A 22649-nucleotide genomic window follows, 5' to 3' on the forward strand; every position below is an offset into this window, starting at 1 on the left:
GCTGATTCTCTGTCTGTTACTTTAGATGAAAATGAGGAGCCCCTCCCCACGCCCCTCTGAGAGAGATTTGATTACAAAAAACACAATGGTGCTCTAGGAGGAGATTCAGGTGATAAGGTGGGGGGGGGGTTACCTTGGTTAGTGATTGGCTAATGGTTACACAAGCCAAAAAAATCGTTATGACATCACAAAGTGGCCAAAATCTGATCAGCTCATTTTCAGACAGGTTTTTATAGAAATGGATCAGGACCAAAAGAGAGAGAATCTCTTTACACAGAGGGGACACATGTAGAAAAGGTGGATTTTGCATAATAGGGGACCTTTAAGTATTTTTTATTGACGTTTTCTCAAATGTATTTTAGCTAAATGTCACACTCTTTAGTTGTATGCTGTTGTGCAAGGTGGTTGGGACTGGTGGGAAATTAGTGATGCACTTTCCCCTCTTGGCCAATCAAGGTGTGACCTTTCCTCAGGGTTTAAAAGAGGTATGCACCAGTGTTTGTTTTGTGCAACATCATATCAGCAGATTTTGTCGGGGATTAACTCTGTTTTTTAGGACCTTTCGAGACTTTAATGCCATCTGTGACTTGAGCTTTCTGAAACCTATACTTTGTGCCGGCCTCCCCATTACTCAATATGCTTTATTAGAAAAATACATATATTTATTTGATTTGGCTAAAAAGAACATTGTTCTTATTATACATATTTAGACTTTGGGCATGTGTACTGTTTTTTCAATATATTTAATCATACATATAATATGTGTCTCAGAAAAAAAATATTGTTATTAGGAAATGATAGGAAGTTGTAGTGCATATCAAATGTAAGCACAAATACACAATGTTAAGAAAATGTGAAGTAATTAATATAACAATCTTTTTTGTCCAATTAATACAAACATAAAAACAAATCCTAACTTAGTGTTTAAAGTGTGTCTCTTCAATTACTTTAGAGCAGGGGTGTCAAACTGAAATACACAGTGAGCCAAAATTAAAAAATGGGTACTAGTCGAGGGCCGGACTGGTTCAATGTTTATTGCAAAACTTATTGAAATGAACTCATTGCACATATTAAACCTGGAACTAACAAAGCTTAAATTATTGCCTATAAAAACATTAAACATGAAATAATCAGTTGCATTAATTTCTTATGGCTCTATCTGCAGCTTTTCCGGAGTCATTTCTTATGATTACATTTTTCCACAGGCCAACAACAGCTTCAACAAAACTATTCCCCTCAAAGAACAAAACAAACACTCCCGGTTGTCTCAAGAAAAAAAAGTGTAGAAGGAAACATCCATTAAACTCAGGTTGCTGCTCTGTGATGCTAGTTCAAGCAGATACTTGGCATCTCATCTTGGGTGCAAGGTCATCAATGTTTGGGCTCAGGCTCTGAGCTGAGGAGACCCTCAGGATTGAGTGAAGGTGTGCGTGCAATATACCGGCGGGCCAGATCTAATAGTAATTAGAAATTATCCTGCGGGGCGAAATTAAATCCACCAAGGGCCTGATTTGGCCCCCGGGCCTTGAGTTTGACACATGTGATCTAAAGAATGTCAAACTTGTACAATTAAATTACTCAAAGTATTTCAGTACTCCTAAATGCGATGTTTTACCTTATATGTATAGAACAACCACCACCAAATATTAGATTTACTACCAAGAAATAGACAAGTGTTGTTTTAGTCTGATCTCCTTTTGAAAAAACAACCATACATACCATAAATCCTTTATTACTGAATTTCAATGTGACAACACTTATTTCGCATTCATCTGTGCAAACATTACACTACAGACCGTATTCGTATAAATAATGGGGCATGTGCTTACATTTACAATCCCCTCACAGCAGTGATATGACAGCTTCTGAAAATGAAGCCCAACGTAAATATATGCCACGGTATCCGACGTTAAAAGTCCGATGACCCAACATAAGAATTTCAGCAGGGCTTTCGGAGAGATGTATTCTCTCTTTCTCAAAAAAAAAGACGTTTTTGGAGCTTTTCCCAACAGTGAGAAGACATGTATTGCACTAGTATAGCGATAAAGGATACTTGTCCTGTTGAGAAGGAAACATTTGGGGAAAAAACTAAAAGACCATTCCAGATGGGATGTGTTTCTCAACTGCATTACAAACCCCTCTTTCTGATAATTATAGATTGGATTGCATTTGAGTTTCCTGTAGAAATGGCAAGTGCTTGTACCATAAACCAACTATAAAAGAAACCAACAAAAATAGATATGATCATACAAATCAAAGGCATAAATAAAGGCAAATGTCCAATATGTCCAACTTTTGTGTAATTCAAAGTTTAGACTCCACATTTGCTAGTGAGCAAAGAACCGTTGTGTTTGTTCGGACATGAATAGGAAAACACCTGGAGACAAGAACAGGCAACAACGTGGATGAAAAAACACGTCATAATTAAACAAAATAACAAAAATATTTTCATGGCTCAGGTAAGCCGGAAGACTTATGTAAGATCTTCCTCATATGTCCAATTTGTACTACAATCTCTGTTGCAAGCAGACTTCAAACGCTCACGAACAAGCAAACAGCTCAAGGAGATCTGCTTTGGAAAGTCACATCCTGTCAAGACTTTTAGAGAGTGATGGGGATTGTGGGCGAGCCGAGACCCTCCTCCAGCCAGGGCACAGAGGAGGGGGTGCAGTGCTGTGCCGCGCGCCGGTGGATGCGACGCAGCCGCAGCAGGTACAGCATGATGGACAACACAACAATGAAGAAACAAGCCAGGAATAAATAGTGGTTGTTGACGAAGGAGAAGCTGTGCCGCCAGTGAGAGTGCACTCCTTTCAGACCTTCCTGCTGGATGTCCCTGAGAGGAAAACAAAACATAAACATTAGACCTAGAGATAATGTGTTCACAAAAGTTCTGTTCAGTGCCCTGCTCATGTGTTTAGGTCAAGAAAGTTTGCGTTGTACTCTGCTCTTTATCCAATAGTGTTTTATTTGTTGTCTCGATCGTCACTTTTGCTGTAACAACACCCCTTTCCCCCTATGTGGGATAGGGGTGTTGAAATTAATCTTTTCTACGATGCATCGCGATGCGGACGTGGACGATTCTGCATCGATGCAGTGACGGAACATAATCGATTATAGCGTAGTAACGTCGCTTCCTGATTTTCCGGCCGCGGCTTTACAATAACGTTTTTTTTCTGTCACTTGAATATCTAATCAGTCGGTGCCGCAGAGATCAGGGAACAGACGTGACAGCGGCACAGCGACACCAAACACGGAGCAGTCTGCTTTATCCACCAACACAAGAACACCAGTCCAGAACCAACAGCAGAAGGACCCGCTCTGGATCACTCCGTGTCGCTGCGGCTCAGACACACAGGGATTTATGTTTTAAAGAAATACTGGCGTTACAATCATGTCAGGTTTTTGGTGGATTTAGTTAAGTCGTGGATTGCAGAGTATGAATGTCCTCTTGCTATTTTCAGACGATACGTGCAAAGTTTGTGAAGGCAGGAGGAAAGCTTCCGCGATCACCGTCTCCTCTCAGTTCCTCCAAACCTCGCCCTGAAAATAATGAGTGACAGGCTGATAGTGACCTGATAGAAACGTAATTATTCACTTCAATCACTGATTGAGATACGATGAAGCTAACTTAGTCTCATACATTCATGGGATTTATGTAACCGTAAGACAGAGAATGTAAGTGTGCACTATTTTAGTTTTATATGCTGTTGTAAATACTCCTGTTGTCTGCTGTGTTCAGACTCAAGTCCTGTGTGTGATGCCTCATTCAGGACATTCAGTGTCCTTTTTTTAACAGAAGGCCGTTGCTTGACGCTGCAGCTAGACTGCAGAAGCATTATTTTTTTGTTTTTGAGGATGGAACAATTTCACACACAGATAGTGTATAGGGAGGCTAGAGCTATGCAATTGATTCATTTTGGTTTATAAATTAATGTCAAGACATTTATGTTATTGATTTCTGAAGCACTTTCTAAATAATAAAAAGGGAGTTCATGTGTATTTACTGCATGTATTCATTAATGAAAAAGAAGCCATGTGCAGTAATATAGAAAATTGAGGATGCAACGCATTGGTATGAATCGTGATGCATCGAGATATCGAATCGAAGACAGGATAATCGTAATCGAATCGAATCGTGAGACCAGTGAAGATACACAGCCCTAATGTGGGATGAATAAAGTCATACTGATTATAACCTTAGTAACATGTACATGTATAAGGCTTAAACCTGCAAAACTGCAATCTTATTCCAAGTAAGCTGGATCAAGAGTAGCTAGTCCATTATTAAATCGCAAACAATATTACATTGAAAGATACCAGTTTTGTTGGACAATCACTTTAATGTATTTGTAGTTCAGTGTCATCCACTTGCTGCCAACGGCTTGGTGCTCTGCTCATTACCAGACAATCCTGAGTACTGATCATTGTTTTGATGATCCACTCAGCTTTAGCCATGAGCTGTTATCAAAGATAGCTTAGAAGACTAGTCAGTCATTCCTCCACTCACATGGCAGGACAGATTCTTAACAATCATTACTTAAAGTCAACTTCATTGTCAATCTTTCAGTTTGTGTGTACAGACTAAGACAAAGCTTGATAGTAAGTAAACATGAGAGAAAATCCAACTTACCTCAAAGGCAGAAAGCGTGTCCTGTAGAGAATAGCTCCAAGCGTCCATTGGACCTCTTTATCGTAGACCAACAGAGCGGTCTTCAGGTTTTTATAGTTGGCTGGGAAAGAGAAGCCTGAGTGCAATACTTCATGCATCCACGCTGATTTGAAACACTGGTACCTGCAGGCATAATAAGAAAAAAGTCATAAATAATCTTGTCCAAAGAAGCAGGAGTATTTTGGGGGGATTTGACCAACTGTTGTTAGCGGTTTGATAATCCTGCGTGACTTACTTCAGCCTGTGAAGATCAGCATGTGTGGCGTACAGGCCAGAGTCAAAGCGCTCCTTCAGAGTCTTCCACTGGGTGGAGCAGTAACTCTGTAAATGTTTAAGGACAACATCAGGACACTTTTTCATTGTAGGACATCAATAAAAAGTACCTTGGTTCCAAATTAAAAAAAGGGAACAATTAGTTATATATATCTGCGAGAGTAATTGCAAATTCAAAAAATGCACAACAGGAATACACGTCTTGTTTTAGTTTTGCATAAATGGACTACAACTGTGGCAGCTGCTCAGTCCGTAGATACTTAGCTCGGTCACTGGTTCAAGTCCCAGTATGGGCAAAAAAAACATGTTCCTGAGCCCTGCCAAAGCTTCATTGAGCACTGCACTGAACCCTCTCCTGATCCTGGGTGCCGAAACATTGCAGCCCCTTCGCTCAGACACCTCTCCATGTTTGTGCATTTTAGGCCTAATCTATATTAGGTCCTGTTTCATGCGTGTATACTTGGACAATTTGTGAAAACAAATTCAGGTTCTTTACTTGAGTAAAAGTACTAATGCCTATGTAAAAGTACTAATGCCTAATGTACTAATGTAAAACTACTCAATTTAAGTTAAAGTATTTAAGAACAACTAGGAAAATGTACTTTAAGTATTGGGAGTAAAATAACTAATTTCAGAAAAAACCTATTAAAATATTTCACATTTAAGAATCTGGAACTGAAATATTTTTTAACAAATAAATATTAATTCCAATTAATTTTCTTTTAAACATTTTTTTTTTTTTTTTTTAAATGAATCTATAACTAATAATCATATATTTAAAGTTCTTTCTAAGTATTGCGTGTCAAAATCTGAATTTAGAAAGTAACTAGTAAATAACTCAACCCCAAATGTCGTAGAGTAAAAGTATAAAGTACTATAAAATGAAAATGATTGGGTGAAGTACAAGTACCTCAAATGTGTCCTTAACTACTAGTTACTTCCACCACCGATACCAACAGAGTGAAATCTAAATGTTCCTCTTTTAGGGATAATAGCGTCTCCTTCTACTCTGTGTAACAGAATGACAACAAAAGACCCTCTCCCTGTGGAGCTTTACCTTAGCACCCTTGGAGTATTTGGAGGAGTTATAGTCCCCGCCCATTCGCAGCACGTCCTCGGTGCAGTAGTAGAACTCGGAGAAGCCGTAGAACTGGCTGTTGTTGTAGTTGATGGCCGGCTGGTAGATGCCGTTGAGGGAGGTCAGGGTCTCGTTGGTGCGGTTGAGGAACGGCTGCAGGATGTGTCGACACTGGTCAAAGTCTCCTGTGCCTCGCAGATGGAGCTTCTCTGTGGACGAACCGATCTCATCCTGCAGGTCAGCGGGGAGACACGGGTCGAGGAGCGGAGAATCTGCCGTCTCACCCGCATGCTGATCCAACAGCCTGGAGAAATCAGCAGTACAGTTTAAGTACACATAATGCTGGGTATTAAAAGTCCCCTATTATACTGTTTTTCATCAATGTATTATAGGTCTCAGATACAAAACATGTCTCTGAAGTGTTTGGCTCCAAACACCAAACAGTAGGGATGTAACGATAACAAAAACTCACAGTACGATAATATCGCGATAAAAAGTCCACGGTACGATATTTATCGCGATATTGAAAAATAAAGAAAAACATTTACTTGATTTGTACAGCATTTTAGTAGATAGTAGTATTTTAAAGTGTCAACAATATAATAATCAGACCCTGCAATAGGATAAATCAAGTTTCACTTTAGTTTTTCAAGTAACTCAACTCTAACTCACTCACTCAGCAGCATCAAGGTTATCTTTTAGGAATATGAGCATGTCCACATTTCCAGGTAGAAGCTGGGATGTTTGGGCGTTTACAATATCCCCTGCTGTGGAAAAAACTCTCTTGCTTGGTACTGATGTTGCTGGGACAGAGAGATGCTTTGGCCATGGGTGACAGCAGTGGGTCAAACTGTGCATTGTCTCTCCACCACTTCAAAAACAGTTTTTGCCAAGAAGGTGAGGCTTATTGACAGGGCGAGATATAAATATACTGTTGGTACTTGTCAATGTCTCTAGGTATGTAAATGTAGCCCTGTAAATACGATGTCCTTTTGTGTTATCTGTTTTATGTTCATGTTGTAACCTACTTGCTGCCATGTTGGACAGGTCTCCCTTGAAAAAGAGATCGATGATCTCAATGGGACCATCTGGTTAAATAAAGGTTTAAAAAAAATATATATATTTAAATCGCGGTAGATTTTGTCAGTCTCACGACGGTTTTGAGACATTTGTTTACAGCGATATTCGATATATCGTTACATCCCTACCAAACAGATCATTGCAGCATTACCCATAATCCCCTCTGTTTCAGCCCTGTTTCCAAAGTGCTGATTCTCTGTCTGTTACTTTAGATGAAAGTAAGGAGCCCCTCCCCACGCCCCTCTGAGAGATATTTGGTTAAAAAGAACTCAATGGTGCTCTAGGAGGAGATTCAGGTGATAAGGGGGGGGGGGGGGGGTTACCTTGGTTGCTGATTGGCTAACGGTTACACAAGCCAAAAAATCGTTATGACATCATAAAGTGGCCAAAATCTGATCAGCTCATTTTCAGACAGGTTTTTATAGAAATGGATCAGGACCAAAAGAGAGAGAATCTTTGTTCCTGAAACTTTCAGAATCTCTTTACACAGAGGGGACACATGCTGATGTAGAAGAGACATGAAGAAGAGGGGACACATGTTGATGTAGAAGAGACATGAAGAAGAGGGGACACATGTTGATGTAGAAGAGACATGAAGAAGAGGGGACACATGTTGATGTAGAAGAGACATGAAGAAGAGGGGACACATGCTGATGTAGAAGAGACATGAAGAAGAGGGGGACACATGCTGATGTAGAAGAGACATGAAGAAGAGGGGACACATGTTGATGTAGAAGAGACATGAAGAAGAGGGGACACATGTTGATGTAGAAGAGACATGAAGAAGAGGGGACACATGTTGATGTAGAAGAGACATGAAGAAGAGGGGACACATGTTGATGTAGAAGAGACATGAAGAAGAGGGGACACATGTTGATGTAGAAGAGACATGAAGAAGAGGAGACACATGTTGATGTAGAAGAGACATGAAGAAGAGGAGACACATGTTGATGTAGAAGAGACATGAAGAAGAGGAGACACATGTTGATGTAGAAGAGACATGAAGAAGAGGGGACACATGCTGATGTAGAAGAGACATGAAGAAGAGGGTTTTGCATAATAGGAGACCTTTAAGAGATATTTACAAGCAATGATCTGATTATAGGTCTCACTTGTTTCGGGTGGCAGTATTTTTGATGATACTCTCCTCATATCTTTGGCGGGCTGCATTTCCTCCGAACCCCAGGAAGGTGGACACATAAACACGATAAACATGCTCTGTGCGGTGTGCGTCACAGCCTAAGTTAAACTCGGCCAGTAAGTTCTTGGCAACTTCCTCCTGGGGGAACAAAGACAAATCAGGCTGGGGACCCTCACGATGCACCCAAGTATATCCAAAATGGTTTCATATTTTTGAAATGACGGTAGTGCTCACATGCAACATCACTTTGTTATACAGCATGTTTTAAGGGCACATTTAGTTACGTTTTAAATGGTCATGCCTAGTATATCAAAACATCAAAGAACAAAGGCTGAAACTATATAAAAGATGACAGTGAAAATTCAATTGTGCATCATGTGGTTTAAGGGAATAATGAGTAAAAAGGAAAAGCAGTGTATGCCAAACCTGCACATAATCACTACAACACAAAATATATCACATGGGCTCCCATTACATTTAACGATCTCTCTATATATATATATATGACGTATTTTGTTACATGACTTAACGATCTCAGTCTGTTCTCCTGCTATAGGGTCATGCAGCAGGCTTACAGTACGCCTTCAATAGTGATGGATGGAGAGCAGATCGTCTCCAGGGGACAAAATGAGGCATACAGGGTTTTAAACCAGGGAATGACAGAGGTTGGAAGGAGGGAGAAGAACAAAGGGTGAGTGACAAAAACCAAAGACAGCACAAAAAAAAGAATTGGTTGTGGATAATAACCTGCTGTGGAGAAGCAAAGCTTACAGTTTTGGGCACTTCGTATGCGATCTGTGTGGAGACCCCGCCCATGTCCAGGACTCCGGCGGTCCTTTTCCTCACCAGCGCCTCCTGCTGCTCGCTGACATTCACCTCAACTACAGCTTCCCCATCTGGAGAGGGTGACAGGAGAGAGGAGAGTCAGGCAGGGAAGGTATATCATGTGACTGCCGATATGTTTGGGTGGGAGACTTTTTAAAATGGCACACCGTTGAAACACTACATGCTTGTTTCCTTACCGTTGTGCACATGGTTAAACCTTCCGAGGACGAAGTTGATTCCAATCCATGCATAGACACCTAAATGCCACAAAAAAAAGACAAATTGTTTAATCAATATGTTTTAGCAGCATCTTTAATCTTAATATCATTTAAATATATAGAGACAATTAAGATGTACAGTGGAAAATCATAAACCCCTTGTTTTAGGAAATGCATTTGAATTTGTTATATACAAGTCAAATAGTTCCACACCAATGAAGTGGATGATCAAAACAAAATGCATTGTATTAAATAGGGATGCTCCGATTGATCGGCCGCCGATCGATATCGGCCGATACTCACTCTCTGCCGATCGATCGGTGCTCTCTAAAAATGCAGATCGCATGACGTAAAATGATGACGTAAAATACATGACACTTTTCTCTGTGCGCGGCAAAACAAGCTCGCCAAAATGGCCTCACCAGTCTGGCAGATTTTAAGGTGTCCGAAAATGACAGTAAAATAGCGGTGTGCAGCGTGTGTGAAGCAGAAATCCTGCAGCTCCGCCCGCTGTGACGGACCGGTGAGCGGAGCAACACACACTGAGAGTTAGACCTAACACACTTAGCCATTTCATCTACCTCTGGAACTAGCTAAACTAGTTATACATATATTTATTCTTCACTGTCGGGTCACTCAGTACTGGATCAGTGAGCTGCATGAGACGATACTGACAGGCTGTCGAGAGAGAGAGAGAGAGAGAGAGAGGGTGAGAGAGAGAGCGAGAGAGAGAGAGATTTCTCTCGTGTTATTTTCCAAAGTTAATGTAAACTTGAATAATGTACTTCATTTGAATGTAATAATTATGTTGGTTGTGGAAGCGCCAGTGAATGAGCCCCATTAACTGAGTTTTAAACATCACTTTAAATCAGGGATGGGCAACTTGGATGGTGGTGGGGGCCACATAATGTATGTACTGGCCACCAGGGGGCCGCAGATTCACTTGGAACACATACACACAAATTCCATGTGTTGTATGTAATTATTAACAAATTAAGTCTGACATCTTTATTTACATTTTACAATCTTTCAGGGAACATCCTCTAATAAGCTCACTAAACAAATATCAGTTCACAGAAATTTAATTTAATTTTTACAAGTGGCATATTTGTATTGAACAGGTTATTTAACAGTGGAATAAAACTATTTTAAACTATTGGAAAGCACGGAAAACGTGTGCATTGAGATTAAACATTAAGATGTCATGAACACTAACCCAGACATTAGTTGTCTAACTTGAACCTAAGACACTTGTAGCCTCTGCTGACGCACAACAAGGGGAATGTCCACACAGACACCCGTCAGCCCGCACTCTGCTGTTCCTCAGCACCGCCCCCCCCTCCCGCTGAAATTATGAATGAAAAGCGTATAGTAATCATAGATAACACGGCAGGGTCCGTGACAGTTTGTTTTCATCTGATTTCAAATAAACAAAGTCTTGGTTTTTAGAATATTAAACTTGTTTCGCCCAGGCATAACAACAGCCGGTGTTTCTTGTGAGTGTTTCCCGGGAAACAGACACAATACACACAAACGCGTCACAGATTACTTTTGCGGTATTTGGCTGCCGAACGAAATCATGTAGGTAACTAGGAGTCTAGTGGACGGTATCAGTACTACAAGTAAAACATTTCTTTTTTTCTTTTTAATTAATTACGTTGTTTATAAATTAATCTGAGGGCCGCAAAAAGAGGAGGTGGGGGCCGCCATTTGCCCATCCCTGCTTTAAATGGAAGATCCCCATAGGCCCCGCCCACTCGGTCGGCGATCGGCCCTAAAATTGGCGATCGGAGCATCCCTAGTATTGAATATCTCTGAACATAATTAAAATGTTTCATAAAGTGATGTATAAATAAAACTGCAACACATTAAAGTTGAAATAATCCTTTTTGAATCCTGTCTACCGTTATTATTCCTTTCATTTACCTTCCTGTTTTCCAGAAATCACTTCCACATGAGAATCAGAGAAAAGGAAGTTGAAGTGGACTGGGATGTCAGTTCGCAGATCCTCAAGAAGTGCTTCTTGTTGACTGAGATTTAACAAAAGCACAAACTTTATTAGAGAAAAAGCGTGGTGTGTAAAACATCAAAGCGTTCACTTACATCACGTGTTATCGGAGGGTTAACATTATAAGGTGACGATCATTTAGCCCGACTGTACCTTTCAGGAAGGATTCTCATTCCAGCTGTGCACAGGATGTACAGGGGGGTCTCTTGGTGCTTATTTTTGGGAATGTGTTGGGCTGCAAAGCTCAGCAATGGATAGATATAATCACTTGCTTTCTCGGGTGTTTTAGCCAATTCAGAGATACCTACAAAGACAAAAGATAACGAACAAACATATTTAATCTGGGGTTTAGAATGAGCTAGCATGTTAGAATGTGTCTTCAAACAAACGGTGGTAACACTAAAGTAATTCTTACATATTCTACATAAAATATGATTTAATATGGCACTAACCTGGTTTGATCTTCATGACCACTGGTTTGCGGTGTTGATCTCTCATTTGCTGAATGTCCAGCAGTTCATGGGGATTGCCATTATGCCGGGGCCAACAGTACACAAAAACCCTGGAGCCACTGCTGCCACAGTCCACCACCAGGCCGTAGTTTAGATCGGGATTACTTGTATCTGTTGCATCCACATCAGTCACCCTTGCCAAGTGCCTTTTGGACAAGAAGAATTGTTAAGACGATACTGCCTGTGTTTAATGTAACAACAGATTTGGGGAGCAGCTATTAGTTTACCTGTGAAAATGGTTTTCTTCTCTGAGCCAGCTGGCGTGCCCCTTTGAGAGAAGCAGCAGGTAAAGCAGTCCAATGAGGCCGAGCAGCAGGCCGATGAAGAGCAGCTGTCTGAGGGAAGGTGTCAGGAGCCGAGGAAGAAACAGGGAAGACAGGCTGAAATGCCATGAGGCTGGGAAAAGGCACGAAAAGCTGATCCTGCCAACAGATAAGAATCAGAAACGGGATTATTACCATGTAGGTTGACACGTACGAGGAATTCGACTTGGTGTGGTGATGCAAACATAAAAGTAAAACAAACATTTAAAACACAGATAGAGAACTATTTTAAGAAAACTATAAAAATAATAGAAAATATAGTAAACTATAGCAGTATTTACATGGAAATAGAATGGAGTCCGTGAAAAAAGCATCCTTAAAAGTGTCAGAGATATGAGAAAGTTCACAATCTATCTACATTCCCACAAATGACAGCTGACAGACCCACCTTCCCATGATGAGGATTGTCTTCCTCTTGTTAGTGCAGTTGGTTTGGAGATGTAATCAGTCAGCTGAAGATGTGAGATGTGGCTTGATCCACGGCTCCATCCCGTTTTCCTCACTTCTCACCATGACCTTTTCAGGGAGAAATGTCGATGTGTTAAATGAGAAGTACTCAGATAATGCACTTGAGTAAAAGTAGAAATACATCATGTATATAATGCAGATTGGCCCATTTCAAAAAAAATATATAATATGTTTTGATTATAATGATTGATCATTAAAGTGTTCATCACAGCTGGTAAAGGTTGAGCTAGTTTTAATGACTTTCTATACTGCAGGGTAGCTTGTGAATGTTCTCCACGTGTAACTAAAGTCTTATTTAAATGTTGATTATATTTCACATTATTAATCCCAATGCTAAATTCCTTTACACCACTGTCTGAGGGTTTGTTATGAGAATGGCCTAAGGTCGCACAAAACTGTCAGACTTGTTCTCATAATTGGACAGAATGTTCTCACGTGGTTGGTATATCTTGTTGCCTGTTGAATGACCCATTTTAACGAATTTAAACAGAAATCAACCCGATATAATGGAAGCTGGACAAACACTGTAAAGATTAAGTACGTAGCGTCTGTGGAGCTAAGTGTTTGGCTGTAGCATCGAGCTAAAATAGCTAAAAGTACCACATTTCTACACATCGTCAGTGTCAAAACAGCACAGTGATATGTTCGAGGCATTTAAAAGATGTCATACTTACTAACTCATAAGTGAAAGTCCCTCCTTTATTGGAGAAATCGACATTTCTGGGCAGCCAGATGCTAGCTGCTGGCTGCTGGCTAATGTTTTAGCGAGTATGTGGCAGGTCTCCGGTGAGTGACGTGGTTCTGATGCGGTGCGTTGGATTTTGTCTCCGCGTTGCCCGGATAATAACAAGCAGCAAAACCCCAAACCGCCCACCATTACTTCTTCGTATTTTCCATTTAATTTCGGGTAACAAACATGATTAAGATGCACTAGCCCCACCTAGGAGCTGGCATGTAGATCAGGAACAAAATAACTAAGAAATCAATTTTTTTGGAGATGCTGTTTTGTTCAACTTCAAAATGTAGGAAACACCCAATAACAACATTTACACTAGAAAAATGGTATTCTATCATTAAACAATTGAAATTGGGAAGGGAACTTGGACTATTAGACTGGATAGCCTATGACAAAGAATTCCAACCAAGATATGACTGTAGATTCAAGCAATGGATAGAGATAAGGGTTTAACAGCCATATGCACGGTTATCCAGAAGGGAGAAATTAGAAGCTTTCAAGACCTGGAAAACCTCTTTGACCTAGAAAACAAAGACTTATTCAGATATATGCAAATGAGGGACTACTATACAAACAAGGTTAAGAAAAATGAAGATGACATACAACCTATTGTAAAGATTATTGCACGAGTTTACCATGATGATATTCCCAAAGTTGTGTCAACCCTATATTCATGCTAGCCAACAAAGATTCAACACTCTATGTAAAAACTAAATGGGAAACATATCTAAACGAAAGGATCTCAGATGAGATGTGGTATGATATGTGGAAAATGCACCAGACCCCACGGATGGAGAGAATTTCTGTGGAAAAAACAAATTCGTTTCTTTTACACACCCAAAATCACTAGTAAACAAACAAACACTCAATAATCATGCTGGAGACTTTGTAAACATCTGGAACCTCACCATACAGATGTGTTTTGGAACTGCAGTAAAATGCAACCTTTCTGGGACTGTGTACACTCTGTTATATGCAAGGTATTAGGCTATATATAATCCCTCAAACCTGTTTGATATTATACCTGGGACATATGGAAGGATCTGTACATGTCGGAGATCAATACCTGATCAAGATCCTCCTAGCTGCTGGAAAGAATGCTATCACTAAAAACTGGCTAAAGGCGGAAACACCAAGCTACAGACAATGGGTTAATATTATTGGTGCTATCCTAATAATGGAGAAAATCACATACAAGTTGAAAGTAATGGAAGACACATTTCTTAAGGGCTGGGGAAAATGGTTACGGTACATAACAAAGGAGTCATAAAAAACCAAGCAATATTTGATAACTATGTAGAGCGTCTCCGTACAGGCACTGTTCTCTCTGAAATGTAATATTTGTTTGTGTGTAATTTTACCTTGTGAAAAAATCAATAAAAGAAAGTTTTTTAAAAAAAATGCAGGAAACATAAACTCCGGTTGACTTCCCAGAAAACAAAAAAAATCTATATTCTGATCAGGCATTAAGCTGTCAAAGATAATGTGCCAAATAAAGCAAAAATACTGCGTAAAACATTGTTCTCGTCTATTTGGATTGACATCCCTCCTTCACCCAAAAAGGTCCCTTTATCAAAACATAATTATATAAGTACTAGATAACATAAGTATCTTTACTGTTCTAAGTTACACTGTTCTAAAGTAAATAACTGAAATGCAGTAGGTGCCGTTAAATACATTTGCAAGACTTTGTACTTGAGGTCTTAGAAAAAGTGTCATATGAATGTATTTGTATTTCATATGTGATGTTTGTGTACTGGATGGACATTGTTTTTCTGCATCAATTCATCATTAGCTATGAAATACATAATAATACAAATATGTATTCAAGACAAAATGGAGAATTCCCGGTTTGTAATTAATTTAATGCACTATAAGAATGAACAGTTTTGACGTATTGAGTACATATTTAACATATTGCCCATTTACTGTCAAGGCAAAAGTTTTAAAGTACAGTTGAAGTGATACAAGTTGAAAGACAAATGTAATTGACACTATACAAAATGTGTGTATTTTTATTTGAATAATTTAAAGCATTATTCATCCCCCTTTAACACTGCTGCTCCATTATTGGAAGCTGACCATCTCTTCACTACAACCAGACAACTTTGACTTTACTGGACATCTTACAGTCCACCACCTCCAAGTTACTGATTTGCCAGCAGTAACTCACATCTACATTCTTAAGTCTCTTGCTTCGTTGCATAATGCTTTTCACTGTTATCATTTCCACATCAGTCCGCAGCATGTCAATGCGTTGTAACCGTGCGAGTGGCATGGGAGGTGAGTCTGTGGCTTCTGCAAAGAGGTTAAGGTCCAAGTCCAAAACGCTTAGTACATCCTGTAACACGCAGTTCAGAGGGCAGGGCAGGGACACCAGGGAGATCTTCTCCAGCAAAGGAGAACCAGCCAGGAGACACTTGAGCACTTTCTTCAGGGACATCCAGGACATGACAGGCTTCATTTGGCTGTGCTCGTAGGAGAAACTTGCGAAAAAATAGAGAGACACAAAGAAGAACAATTATTTGAACATGAAGTTATAGTACATTACTAAAAATGTAACATTAGTTCTTCATTGTTTTATGCTGCAACTTGATTGGATGCTGTCCGACTGGTTCAAAGAAAGTGGATCTGGTTAATTGAGTGTGGAAATAATGTGATTTAAAAAGCACTAAAGTTAGATTCAGGAGATTAAGGAAAATTAATCGATTTGTGGCAGGTTTTTATCCAACAGTTCATCCAACAACTCCCAAACAACCGTTTCTAGTGTACAACCTAGTGTAACTTAAACGTAGCCTTACTTGAGTGTGAGAGAGCAGAGGTGAGGCAGCTGAGGAAGATCCCGCTCTTCACGCTGATTCTCCTCCTCATCTTCGGCTTCCTGTGGTGTGCTGGGAGGCTCTGCAGAGATGTGCAGGTCTCTGAGTCCGGGACAGGCCTTGATGACCTCCAGCAGAGGAGTGTGAGGGCTGGTCTGCACCCCCTCCAGGGTGAGAGAGACCAAAGAGGAGCCTGCGACTTGCAAGACAGGAAGGAGCTCCACCAGAGGGCCTGGGTAGTGCACTGTGAGGCTCTGCAGCTGGCCTGAACACGCCTGGAGGCCTGCAGCCAACAGAGAGCCCTGGCTTCTTCCTCTAGTATCTTCACCATCATCAATGTTCACAGATATGGAGCAGAGGTCGGGACATGCACGACTCAAACTGCCCAGAGAGTCACATGATAAGCCCTTGACGTCCTTCAGGCGTAGGATCAGGCGTTCATCACTTAACAAAACTCCTTCTCTGCTTTTTTCTTCTGCTTGAGGGCGACTCAGCCCTTCATCTCTACTTGTTTCTTCTTCGTTTTCACTACCATACCCTTCCCACAATGTCCTCTCCTCTTCATCTTCGTCGCCTGCTACTGCTCCTTCCCTCTTTTTCCTCAAACTGTCCTTACTCTTCCTCTCCCTCCATAGATCCCACAGCTGGGGAACTCCTTCTCTGCTAGTGAACTCCTCTGTCTGTCCAAACTGTTTTTCCTGGATGAGACAGCAGGCCTGTGCAAGACCCTCCATGGCCACTCTCTCCAGGTAGGGCAGGGAGAGGAGGAGGTAGGCTGCTGCCGCCACAGGATCTCCTTCTTGTTCCCCAAAATCAATATCCAGAGCCAGCAGACTGCAGAGGGGGAGAGGAGACAGAGGTGCCGGGGGAGAAGAGGAACTAACAGATGGAGATGTAGAGGGGCAACCAGGTGACCTAGAGGGACAGCTAGAGGGTGAAAAGGAAGCCCCACCACCAAGAGGAAGTAGTGCAGCTGGGGAGAGGAGATGACAGCGGGATATGTCCAGATGGCGCAGGAAACGACAGCGTTGGGCAATCGTCCTGATTACACATCTGTCACAAGGTGTACCGGCCAGGGAGAGTGAGCGCAGGACAGGAAGACAGCCGAGGGTCTCGGACAGGACCTTAGAGGACAGCTGCTGGGCTGCAGACAGGTCCAGACTCCACAGAGCCTGAGACAGAGAGAAGGACATTATAGGACGAATAATAGGTCAAGTGGATAATCCTGGGCTTACATTTTTCCGAAGCCAGGTGACATTATGTAAGGGAGAATGACACAATTCCCAAAAAGCAAAGATAATGTCTCAAAAATAATGTGTCATAACAAATGTGCCAATATTGCGCAAAATAATTTGGTCGTAATAGTTTCTCTCGTCTATTTAGACCACCTTCCTTCGTTCACAAAAAAGAGGTCAATTATCATAACATATTTATCAATATGATATTTGATTATCTCAACAGTTAATACATAATATATTGAATAAATAGCCCTGTAAGTCAAAGTATATCTGTTAGATATTCTCATCATAAATTAAAAGCTCTAAATGGCTCAAATAAGGGCCCAGACACAAGATATCAAAGGAACAATATAAACTTTGACTTTACTGGTCAAATTCTGATAATGTGTCTACAGCTCTGTGGGTGAGGTTTTTTTATTAGCGGTGTATATATTTGTTTGATATAACCTACTGTCAAAATGCAAAATAAATCTGACCTGGCACCGTGCAGCAATGTGGGCGCAGAGGGCAGAGTTGACCAGGCCAGGACACTTCTCCAGAGAAAGGCCTCGGAGCTGGGGGACCAGAAGGAGGTGGAGGGCGGCCCGGGACATCTGCCTTCTGGAGCCCAGCAGCAGCGTCAGGTCCTCCACCAGCTCACCCGCTATACGGAGGGAAAAACAAAGAAATAGAAACAGCCGGGGAAATATTTTAGCAGGAGTAGAAGTGATTAATAACCAGAGGTGGAAAGTAGTGGAGTACAAATACTTAGTTACTGTACTTAAGTACATTTTTCTGGTATCAGTACTTTACTCCACTACGACTTTCTACTTTTACTTCTTACATTGTTTTACACAAATACCTGTACTTTCTACTTTTCAAAACAGGCTGGTTACTTTAGTTTTTAATCTGTGTTGGGTGGCATGATCATTATTATTTAGAATCATTGCGTGCCTATTGATTTGAACACGATCCGTGTATCCATCATTTCCTGGGTTAGGGTTAGCCCTAACCCTAAAGAAGAGGGATCAATGTCTCGTCTCGAGTGAATTCGGTCTGAAGCAACTGCAGCGCCTTATTATCCCAAAGATGGATCTTTAATGTTCTATTAATATAAAGGGAGGTCAGGTACTCTTTAAAACAGCTGGTAGTTATGGTTTTTACTTAAGTACATTTTGAAGCCCATACTTCTTTACTTTTACTTGAGTAAAGAAGTTTAGTCAGTACTTCTACTTTTACCAGAGTATTTTTAAACACGAGTATCTGTACTTCTACTTGAGTAAAGGATGTGTGTACTTTTGCCCTCTCTGTTAATAACCCTGTAAATAACCTAATCTGTAATTAAGTAAAGCTACAAAAAGCATGCATGTGAACTATTAAGTAATAACACCAGCCCTTATTCAACCTCTGATTCTGCACAAGAAAAAATTCCACCAGACTTTTATTTTCACTTAGCTTCAAAAATGTTCCTGATACAGGAAATCAGTATATTGCTCCACATTGGAAGAGTACATAAAAGAGCAACATGTATCGTTGTTGGTTAAACTCACGCAGTAGGTTGAAAGGCCCCATTATGTATCTGAATGAGAAGTGATCCAGGTAGTTGTCGGCGTAGTCCTTCACCCACACTTCCTTCATGTTTTCTGCCAGGCTGAGCAGACACAGCCGAGTCAACGACAGCACAGAGCCGTCTTCATCTGTTTTCCTGCAGCTCCCCATCCACTCTTTATTTCTCTTCCTCCGGGGCCCAGCTTTGACCCCGCCATGTTTACCTGGAGCTCGAAACAGAGGCATTTCCAGACAGGAATTGATGCTGTGTCTGTGTGATGAGGGGGCTTCCTCTGTCTGCTGGAGGGATGAGGGGGAAAGAAAAGAGAAGAGAAATGACATGTTTAGGGGAAAAACACGACTGTTTCAGATTTACAATTCCAATTTCTTGAAAATCACAGAATGATTCTTACATTTAATAGCTTGTAAAAAAAAGAATAAGGGGGAGGGGATCTTGTTTTGATTGAACATTGGATTATAGTCATCCATATTCAATCAGTGCTGACGAGTCAAAAGTATATAATAATCAGCAAGATCAATTGTGTAGTATTATATTGTAGACTTTATTGATCCAACATTGAAGTGACACATTAATGCATCACATTATAATCATTAACATAATACATATTATTCAGAAGTGGGCAATTCTGCATTACAAGTAGACTACTTTGACTTTTGGTATATTAATTTGTTTATTTTTTTAAATACAGGACTTTTAACAAATCATTTCTACCCTGTGGTATAAGTACATTTGCTAAGGTAAGATCATTGTAGTTAATTTCCATCTCCACTGTTGTTCATAACTACTTCAATCAGCTGAGAAGAGAAATACAGTAGTAAGGTTAGTAGAGTTGACCGAATGAAAGGAATATAACGGTAAATAAACTAAAGTGTACTATCCAATGAAGGACATGTGTTGTATTGCATTAAGACCTACCTGTTGAATCACCTTAATGTCACTAATCCAATGCTAAGAAGCCAGGAGTGTAAAGAAAAAGCTGAGTGTTTGAAACAACCTTTGCTCAGCCTGATTTACAGCGGCACTTCCTGGTTACAGTACAACGATATTACCACCCTGAGTTTTGTCTGTCAGGCACACTTTTCTATTCACATATTCGGACGACAGCCTTGACCCACAATCGTGTTCATAATCCTAAATCAACTCCACAAAATCAGTCAGTAATATTGAAAAATGTATATCTTTATCCTTAGGAATATGCTGTTTTAAAAACGTCTTAAAAACAGATTGTTTAATATTCATTGGCGGTTCTTTTCATGTCATTTTGACATGTTTTTCTTTTATGTTTGGGATTATGTTTGTGATTCTCGGCCTAAATCAATACAGTGAAACATAAATAGTGTAGCATTTACCTATATAATATTAAGCCAATCCGAATTCAAACTAAAATAACACACTTGGATACCAGGCAGGCAGTATCATTTCAGACATGATTTTAACATAATCACGGTATACCGCTGAACTTCGAATCATGGGGTAGCAAGTTCGAGTCCCTCTGCAGTCAGCATGTCGTTGTGGACGAAGGTACGTTTTAACCGTTTGTTTTTTCGTTCTAATTGTGAAAAAAAAAAAAAGCAGAAACGGGTCGTTTTTTGTTTTTCAATGTTGCCCCAAAACGACGAAAAAACGGAAATTCAGCTAGTTTTTTCGTTTTTCTGTTCAAACAAATATACATTACATTGCATTTAGCTGACGCTTTTATCCAAAGCGACTTACAATAAGTGCGTTCGACCAACAAAATACAAACGTGAAGAAAACAGAATCATATAAGTACATCAGGTTTCATAGAGCAAACACGTTTCAAGTGCTACTCAACTGGCTTTAGGTAAGCCAGTCCTTTATTAGTATATAAGTGCTTTGTTAATAGTTCTATTGCTCGAAGTGGAGTCGAAAGAGATGAGTTTTCAGTCTGCGCCGGAAGGTGTGTAAGCTTTCTGCTGTCCTGATTTCAATGGGGAGCTCATTCCACCATTTTGGAGCCAGGATAGCAAACCCACGTGTTTTTGCTGATGGGAACTTGGGTCCCCTTCGCAGCGAGGGTGCAGCGAGCCGTTTGGTTGATGCAGAGCGGAGTGCACGTGCTGGGGTGTACGGTTTAACCATGTCCTGGATGTAGGAAGGGCCAGATCCATTCGCAGCATGGTAAGCAAGTACCATTGTCTTGAAGTGGATTCTAGCAGTTACCGGAAGCCAGTGGAGGGAGCGGAGGAGCGGCGTGGTGTGGGAGAATTTAGGAAGGTTGAAGACCAGACGAGCCGCTGCATTCTGGATGAGCTGCAGAGGTCGGATGGCACATGCAGGTAGACCAGCCAGGAGGGAGTTGCAGTAGATAGGCGTGAGATGACGAGAGCCTGGACCAGAACCTGCGTCGCTTTCTGGGTCAGCTGGGGACGTATCCTCCTGATGTTGTAAAGCGTGTATCTGCAGCAGCGGGTTGTAGCAGCTATGTTTGTTTTCCACTCAATGTTTCGTTTCCATAGGTGGGTGTGTCTCCAGCGCCTCCTTGCTTCTGATTGGCTAGTGTGCCCTATGCTTGCGCTGTACTCTTCAAAATAAAGTTTCTTCGTCTTTGCCTTTAGACTGCGTTACAAACAGTGGCGGTTCTAGAATATTTTACATGGGGGGGCAAAGGGGGAGCAAGAGGTCATGCCAGGGTGGCATGGGAGGGCGGACAGTACGTGGTATTTTATACTGTATATAACCTATTTATTGTTAATTCATGCCCTAACACAAGTGTTCTTAACACACAAGAGAAACAAGGTGTTCAGACAAACAATCGGGTGCCCTTTGAGTCCCCCAAGCTTACCTCAACCATTTTAAATGAAAGGAAACTACAAAATGTATTTTAAAGCAATGAATTAATGGAACAGGTTTTTTTGCATTACAATGTCAAACTAAATATATATTTAGTTTTTCAAAAATTGGTTTTCTTAGTATTAGACAGACATATTTGCATGTCCTCACTAAGCATTATTACATATTAATTTAATATCAAACAAATCAAAATGGCCAATTATCCCAAAATGTTGCAGCTAATATAATCATATGCTTGTCAACTTTAACTGATCAAAAATAAATTCTGAAAAAATACTTGAATTATCTATGAAATTGCAATATTGTCCCTCAGTTTGTTTCAACCCTGTCACGCCATACCATTTACCCTCCTATTAAAATAATGGATCAGTCCATGTGTGATCTGCATTGAGGGAATTACATCACAAAAGTGTCCGTTTCTTCTCTTACCTATATTTCAGTTTTTGTATTTTCAGATTAAGATTGACAAACTCAACATTTCAATTTATAATTAAGTACACACATGACATCACCCATCTCTTCAGAGAGCTGAAGGTGACCTGTGCAGCAACACATTTCAATCAATATTTGTCAATACTAAGAGCTGCTAGATTGTGCTGCTGTGATGGAATATGTAAGGAGAATAAGAACATACCATGTGGTCCAGCTGGAGTTTCATCTGCCTCCTGATCCCTGCCTCTGTCCCTCTTTCTGACCCTTCATCTTTATTCCTCACATACATTTCTTCTTCTTCACTAATGTCTTCATCTCCTCCTCCTGCTCTGACTCTCCTGGTCTCTTCATCTCCTCCTCTTCCTCCTGCTCTGACCCTCCTGGTCTCTTCAGTGAACTCTCTTTTCCTTTTCCTCTTTCTGTTCGTCCTGATCACTTCTCATATGTCTTTGTGTTGTTGTTGAAT

General features: G+C 40.6%; 2 protein-coding genes across 6 annotated transcripts; both read right to left on the reverse strand.

Moving 5' to 3' along the window:
- Window positions 1-1716: 1716 nt before the first annotated feature.
- On the reverse strand, window positions 1717-13416 carry entpd4 (ectonucleoside triphosphate diphosphohydrolase 4). 2 transcript variants are annotated; one of them, XM_034238435.1, is made up of 13 exons: window positions 13273-13416; window positions 12519-12646; window positions 12035-12229; window positions 11748-11953; window positions 11449-11599; window positions 11214-11317; window positions 9267-9326; window positions 9016-9140; window positions 8216-8382; window positions 6003-6327; window positions 4908-4993; window positions 4634-4795; window positions 1717-2836 (listed from the first exon to the last, which is right to left on the reverse strand). In XM_034238435.1, exons 2-13 carry the CDS (start codon window positions 12524-12526, stop codon window positions 2602-2604), a joined length of 1824 nt encoding a protein of 607 aa, XP_034094326.1. In that variant the 5' UTR covers window positions 12527-12646; window positions 13273-13416; the 3' UTR covers window positions 1717-2601. The 2 variants fall into 2 exon arrangements, with proteins under 2 accessions (XP_034094326.1, XP_034094325.1); XM_034238434.1 differs by having other exon boundaries at window positions 8992-9140.
- A 1762-nt stretch (window positions 13417-15178) lies between these two features.
- Window positions 15179-22404, reverse strand: si:ch211-214j8.12 (uncharacterized protein LOC100000539 homolog). Of its 4 annotated transcripts, none has more exons than XM_034238407.1 (5): window positions 22386-22404; window positions 18921-19218; window positions 17868-18034; window positions 16136-17325; window positions 15179-15820 (listed from the first exon to the last, which is right to left on the reverse strand). In XM_034238407.1, the coding sequence occupies exons 1-5, from the start codon at window positions 22386-22388 to the stop codon at window positions 15427-15429; spliced, it is 2052 nt and encodes a 683-aa protein (XP_034094298.1). In that variant the 5' UTR covers window positions 22389-22404; the 3' UTR covers window positions 15179-15426. The 4 variants fall into 4 exon arrangements, with proteins under 4 accessions (XP_034094298.1, XP_034094299.1, XP_034094301.1 ...); XM_034238408.1 differs by lacking the exon at window positions 22386-22404 and adding an exon at window positions 19856-19969; XM_034238410.1 differs by lacking the exon at window positions 22386-22404 and adding an exon at window positions 19856-19934 and having other exon boundaries at window positions 18921-19215.
- Window positions 22405-22649: the final 245 nt, after the last annotated feature.

Source organism: Gymnodraco acuticeps, unplaced genomic scaffold, assembly GCF_902827175.1.
Source record: "Gymnodraco acuticeps unplaced genomic scaffold, fGymAcu1.1, whole genome shotgun sequence".
In the NCBI taxonomy this organism is placed as follows: Eukaryota; Metazoa; Chordata; class Actinopteri; order Perciformes; family Bathydraconidae; genus Gymnodraco; species Gymnodraco acuticeps.

Bases quoted from the DNA above. Each gene is read 5' to 3' on its own strand.
- si:ch211-214j8.12 (XM_034238407.1), bottom strand. The intron at 18,035-18,920 runs GTGAGTTTAACC...CCCTCCGTATAG, and splicing joins GGGGCCTTTCAACCTACTGC to CGGGTGAGCTGGTGGAGGAC. The intron at 15,821-16,135 runs GTAAGGCTACGT...TTTTTTCGCAAG, and splicing joins CTCTGCTCTCTCACACTCAA to TTTCTCCTACGAGCACAGCC.
- entpd4 (XM_034238434.1), bottom strand. The intron at 8,383-8,991 runs GTTATTATCCAC...TTGTTCCCCCAG, and splicing joins GCTTTGCTTCTCCACAGCAG to GAGGAAGTTGCCAAGAACTT. The intron at 4,994-6,002 runs GTAAAGCTCCAC...AAACATTTACAG, and splicing joins AATACTCCAAGGGTGCTAAG to AGTTACTGCTCCACCCAGTG.